The 6,561-nt window shown below is 38.3% G+C and overlaps 1 protein-coding gene across 1 annotated transcript in view; it reads left to right on the top strand.

Moving 5' to 3' along the window:
• pak2b (p21 protein (Cdc42/Rac)-activated kinase 2b) overlaps positions 1-6,561 on the top strand; it is an 11,385-nt gene that overhangs the window by 1,431 nt on the left and 3,393 nt on the right. Inside the window, exons 2-8 of the mRNA XM_037698223.1 lie at positions 1,759-2,096; positions 2,325-2,431; positions 3,097-3,247; positions 3,354-3,385; positions 3,478-3,591; positions 3,727-3,859; positions 3,962-4,025. Coding sequence (XP_037554151.1) covers positions 1,910-2,096; positions 2,325-2,431; positions 3,097-3,247; positions 3,354-3,385; positions 3,478-3,591; positions 3,727-3,859; positions 3,962-4,025 — 788 coding nt within the window. The 5' untranslated portion in view covers positions 1,759-1,909. The remainder of the gene's footprint in view (positions 1-1,758; positions 2,097-2,324; positions 2,432-3,096; positions 3,248-3,353; positions 3,386-3,477; positions 3,592-3,726; positions 3,860-3,961; positions 4,026-6,561) is intronic.

Here is a 6,561-nt window from a genome sequence, read left to right as displayed (position 1 = left end):
AAATATATATATATATATATATATATTTCAACTTCTGCAGACATTAAAGGCTCAACCAGCAAAAGTCACTGTGTTGCCAGCAGGCTGTCACACAGATACAGTTTGTTCCTATGTGTAAAGATGACACAGTGTGACGGAAAATATTTTCAGATCAAAAAGGGCTGTTGGACAGTGTATTAGACAAAATGTTGATTTACAGTGAGTGATTGGAGGACGATGCACCTCTCAGCTCCTGTTTCAGGTCTTTCCTGGATCCCCACATTTACATTTTCTATACAATTGTGTCTGCAACATGGTTTATTTATTTATTTGCCAAGACAGAATCCTCTTGTGTTGTTCATTTATACATTAATTTTCTCATTTTAAACACACCGTCAAAGCAGTGGTGGCTCCTGAACAAAAATATCAGTGGGGTGGACATTGATTTCCTGAATAACTAACGGCACAAATTTTACAAATTGCGTTACATTTTCTATGAGGATATATGTTGTGTAGTATTTATTTATTTTTATATAATTGTTTTTGTGCACAATCCTGTTTCCTTTTTGTCTTTCTCCTGCTGGTCAAGGTTGTGTATCGTGCAAAACAGTCCAGTCTAATAAATCAGATAAATGGACCCCACATTCACCCTCATACGAAACAGGGAACTTTTCGAATGCTTTAACACATAACTAAATTAATTTACACAACATGCATGAGAGCAAGAGAGTGGATTACTGAATGCTCGCGCTTGCAGTCGTTTGGATCTGTAAAGATTTTTTTCACTTTTCCATAAAAATGTATATAAAAGTGAAGAAATGATGTTAGAATATAGCATCACTGATTCAAATAAATGTTCCAACCATGGATCAAACCCACAATCCTCTAATCACAAGACCAATGCCTTTACCATTAACTTATCAAGGCCACACATGCACACGCATACCACAGAACTGGTTAAATAACATCCTAATACGTTGATGAACAATGTCCCACTTTTTGTCGGTCCGTCTCAGTTTTCCGTTCTGGTCCCTTCTGTCTGCTCCAAATGGATTTAAACAGAATGTTTCTACAACACAGCTGGTTTTGCTGCAGTTATCTCTGCATTTGAGCTCACTCAGCTCAAGTGTTTGTAGAGGTCTTATTAATACGCTAAAACAAGTCAGTTGTCCACAGGGCGGAAAATCTGATGCCCCAAATGAGACTATTGGAGTTGGCTGTTCGGATCACTGGACATGTTCTGATCCGTTTGATAAACGCGGGCCTCTGAACTGTAGCGCCCCATAACTTTAAATAAGTAAAAAAAACTGAGAATGAATCACTAAAAATCCTCTTAAATTCCATTTACAATTGAACAGTCAAATACACAATAAGCTCAGTAAGTACGTCATTTACATTATTTATTAGGAGGAACTACTTTGTGGAGCAAATTATTATTATAATTATTTGTTAGTGGGACTGCACCCCACCTGCCCCTATGGACCAGCTGCCACTGCGTAAAAGGATAAAACCTTTAACAGGCCTTCAGGAAGCCTGGAGGCCTATTAATCAAGACCACTTTAAAAAGTTTACAAGTTTGGCTTCTTTAAAATGAATGATAAAGAAGCTAGATGTGGTTCAGAATGTTTTTACGATATTGTAAATAGTTTTTAACCAATAGATGACTCAAATGAGATTTATTATAGAGAATAGCTACAGACGATCCATCCTCACACTCTGCTGTATTTAAAACTTTGTCACACTTTTGTAATCTGACAACAGTTTTTATGTTTTGTTCAGGTACGTCTTGGTGCTTTCTGTCTTCCATATGTGAACACCGGTGCCTCATGCTGATGTGAGTGCCACCTCCCTTCTTTACCACCCTCATCATCCTCACCTGCTGTGATCCACTGCCCAGTTGGCACTGTGAGGTTCAGAGCAGCCTCCCACCATGTGCGATAACGGAGACCCAGAGGACAAACCCCCAGCCCCTCCAGTCAGGGTGACCAGCACCATCTTCGGTGCCGGTGCCAACAAGGACTCGTTTTCAGCCAACCACAGCTCCAAACCTTTACCGTCTGTGCCCGAGGAGAGGAAACCTCGCAAAGGCTTTTCAATCTTCTCAGTGGCAGAAAAAGGTGAAGCAAAAAGTTTGCTCTTCAGAGTTATTATTATTATTATTAACCTTTATTTAAGCAGGCAAATCCCATTGAGATCACAGATCTCTTTTGCAAGGGAGGCCTGGGCCTGACGTATGACATGTGCAATTAGTTGATATACCGGTAGTAAACAACGTAAAATAATTGTATTATGAATATCACTTCAGTGTGTTTTACTTTTTTTTCTGCTGCTGTTTTTCCTTTCAGGGGGCAGGAAGAAAGATCGAGACAAAGAGCGGCCAGAGATTTCTCCACCTTCAGATTTTGAACACACCATACATGTCGGCTTTGATGCTGTAACCGGAGAGTTCACGGTGAGCCGTCTCTGTGTGGACACTCTTTATTTTTAACATTATTTTTATCGTGAATTTATATAGCAACAATTTGTACATTTGCTCGACTCTCAGTTACAGTAAAGATTTATACATGTATACGCGTATTATTTACACACATGCATAAAAATACAAGTCGTGCTTCAATGGTCCAAGTCTATGTAGGTTCCATTTTTTAATATATGATCCAAACCAACTGGGTCAAACAGCACCCAGTAGAACAATAAAACCAACATGCAAATGACAACAAAAATATATATAAAAAAATTTTAAAAACTCATATATATTCATATTTATATACAAATTTTTAACAGTTGACATTTTCCCAAATTCTTAACTTTCCTTTAATCTTATTTATCGGGGTCACATCAGTGTTGTACATCATTTTCTTCATCTGTAAGTTTTGCATCTTTAACAAACAAGAAGAATGGAGGCCAAGCCTCCTCGAACTGCTCCTGCTCCTCTTTCTGTTTCATGTTATTCTCTCCAGAGGAAAGGTTGCCAGCATTTGTCTGATCCAAAATGTAACACTTCAGCTATTTGTATTTTTCCAAAAGAGTGCGTTTGGACATTCTTACTCGTTTAATTAAAACACTGTTCTGTTTTTGAGTTTGACTCACTTATATTATTGGTTGTCTCATGTGCAGGGTATGCCAGAGCAATGGGCCCGGCTACTCCAGAAATCCAACATCACTAAGTCAGAGCAGAAGAAAAACCCACAGGCTGTGCTCGATGTTCTTAAGTTCTTCGACTCTACGGGCAAAAGTCGCCAGAAGTACCTCAGCTTCTCCTCCTCTGGTGAGAAACAAAGTCTCATGAAGTCGTCTGTTACTGTGCACAGACTGAGCTAGCCTTCTAAAAATACTATAAAGACGGATATCTTTCTGTTTTTGTTTTTTAATAGAAAAAGATCATTTCACTCCAGGACCTCAGTCCGTAAGTATATCTAAACTTGTAACATTTCATGTCGTAATATTTATCCTCACTGTTTTTAAATTCAACAAGCTTTTCTTTAACTTTTAAAAAAGCCTGCCAAACAAAGCCCTGAACCCTCCTCTCCGAACATCAAAGACATAGATGACGACGACGATGATGAAGCTCCTCCTCCTATTGTGGCGCCGAGACCAGAACATACAAAGAGTGTATGCTGCCTTCTATAAATCGGCTTTAAAAATGATTTCAAACTGTTTTTTTTTTTTAAATCAGTCTCTTTCTAATGCAGAAAGCATTGATTCTTTTCTGTAGTTATTTGATTGGCGCTTCTTTATGTTGCACAGATGTATACCCGTTCTGTTATTGACCCCATCCCTGCTCCGAGCACGTGTCCTGATGGGGACGCTGCGTCCAAGACTGCAGACAGACTAAAAAACAAGAGAAGGGTAACAGACGAGGAGATCATGGACAAACTGAGTGAGTATTTAAAATGAGTTAAAAACAAAGTAATTTATCTATTTTATTTTGTGCTTTCACTTGTCATTCCCTAATTGCACCTTTCTGTGATCTGACCTACAGGAACCATAGTCAGCATCGGAGATCCCAAGAAAAAGTACACACGATATGAAAAGATCGGTCAGGGGTGAGTGCAGATCTACTCAAGAACAGCGCGTGTTGTCAACTGTTAGTAGATGCAGCTGGATGTAAACATTTGGCCACCGTGTTGCAGGAAAATCAAGTGAATTACTGAAACATTTAAACAGAGACTGTTATCAGTTTCTGTCCTTTTTAAAAAACAGATTTCTATCACATTCATTAATTAAAGCTTTAGCCATTCAAGATCGTGGATAAGGATGGAAGCAGAAAAGTCCCAGTGAATTTTGTCCATGCTGCCTTTCTGTGGTCTTCTTTTAAAGACCACCACTTGTTTTAGTTGAGAACAATACCAGAAATGAACAGAGTCGATCAAAACTGGGGGGCGCCCCACATCAAACCATAAAAACAGTAAAAACAAAAAAGGACAGATCACATAATTCACAAGTACAATCAAATGAAGTCGGATCTAATTGGTTGTACATACTCTCTTCATTTGGTCCAGATCTGATCAAATTGATCTTTTTTGACTTTGAGGGAAAAATATATCTTTTTGTAATTCTGACCATTTCAATCCATTCATCAACAGTGGGTGGTTCTGCTTTTTAACCATTTTTTTTGTCCTTTTTTAGTGCCAAGAAAATGTTGACATTTGTTTACAAACAGTTTTAAAGGGATACTAACAATGCCAACACACCCATAAAGTTATTTATGAGTTTCTGAAGATTCAAGATGAACAGAAGTTGTGAAGCCTCTCTGCCTGATCCAGTTCTACAATCCTTTGGTTTGACAAACTCATGGTCTGCCTGTCAAGTGGAGGAATCCTTCTGCATATTCTGGATCTTCTCACAATACAGTGCAGACTATACTATGTAAAAACTTAAAAGAACTGAGCAAACCTGATGTATCAGGGCTGTGTGCTTTTTTCAGATGAGCGTGGACTCACAGAAGCAGGTAGATGACGACGTCTTAGCTCTGACGCCGGGACTTCTGTGATGTGGGAGATTAGGGCCTCATCTAATATTCGTGTGTGTAAAGTAGATGGATGAGGTTTTTAGGTTCCAGAACAAAGCAGCACATCCTCCTTACCACTGGCACGTCTTCTTGACAGGTTAGGGATGAGCCAGTATCTGCTCCAAATTGTGAAGATCATTCTCAAGGGAATTTCCAAAATGTCTGTTAGTAGGAGTTTATTTTTCTCACAAGTTGCAAAGATCGCAAACTTGTTGCGCAGATTAAATTAGCTAAACAGATGTTGTCTCATCAGTCGTTGTAGGCATGTCGAACCCTACTAAATGTAAAATCTGTAATCCTAGAGCACTGGAGCTGTATGTTTTGTAAACTGCCACCTGCGTATCTTTTCTAACAGGACAGTGGTTCCATTATTTGCTCTTATGCTGGTAAACCAAACGAGATTCAAAGCAAGCAATGAGAAGCAAAATGTCTTCTGCTACAAATAAAGTCCAGTTGTTTTTGCTTTTAATCTTGTTTGGATTATTTGCTCTTGAAAAAAGAGAAAATTGCAGCAAAGCATGTGGGGGGGCTTGTGTACTATAACTGCTCAGCTGTGGTGCAGAGGTTTCCACAGCAGCTTTCCTTCCTGAGCTCTGTTCAGGACTCCCGTGTTAACATTTAACAAACGGAGCAGGTGGGAAGTTTGACTGGGCTCATTCTGGCTATTAGCCCTGCGCAGGATACACCTCACCAGAGTACTGAGAAAAAATGATGAGCAGTGACATGTTACTTCAGCCGACATGTCTGTGATGCACTTGGAAGTCAGGGGACGTTCCCGCACCACACTTACAGTCCACGTTTTGTTTATTCTCTCCAACTTGTGCCATCTGTGCATAAATACACATGCGCTCAGCGCAGGTGTACTGCTGCTTGAAGAAAAAGCACAATCTGCCCTGCTCATGTTTTAAAATAACCATATTAATTATTTTAGGAGATTAGTGCCTGATTAGAAGAGAATTCCTCCCTTCCTGAGTTCCACAATTATTATCAACAACACCATATGTCCATATCTAACCACCACGAGAACAGAAAAAGGGGGTGTCAAATTAGCTTTCTTTAAATTTTGAGTGTTCTCCAGTACATAAAATCATAAACGGGGGTAGCTGCTAAGGTGGGCACAAGGTGGGTAGTGGTAGCAACTTAAGGATTGTGCATGGCCTACAATACAGTTTTCCCGAGTTGTGCACAAAAAATAGACCTTTGTTTTCAAAACTCGGCCGTGCAAAATTCAGCTGCCAGGCTCATTGGTCACTTGATTGCAAACGCTTAAAATTATGTAAGATTACAAGTTTTAAAAAAAAAAGATTACAAGTAAAAACAAAAGATTACAAGTTTGTAAAAAAAGATTACAAGTAAAAAAAAAAAGATTACAAGTAAAAAAAAAGATTACAAGTAAAAAAAAAAGATTACAAGTAAAAAAAAAAGATTACAAGTAAAAAAAAAGATTACAAGTTAAAAAAAAGATTACAAGTAAAAAAAAGATTACAAGTTAAAAAAAAGATTACAAGTTAAAAAAAGATTACAAGTTAAAAAAGATTACAAGTTAAAAAAGATTACAAGTAAAAAAAAAA

This window comes from Nematolebias whitei, chromosome 3 (assembly GCF_014905685.2).
Source record: "Nematolebias whitei isolate Nwh7 chromosome 3, NemWhi1, whole genome shotgun sequence".
Lineage (NCBI taxonomy): Eukaryota > Metazoa > Chordata > Actinopteri > Cyprinodontiformes > Rivulidae > Nematolebias > Nematolebias whitei.
This window is presented reverse-complemented; position numbering and strand designations above follow the sequence as displayed.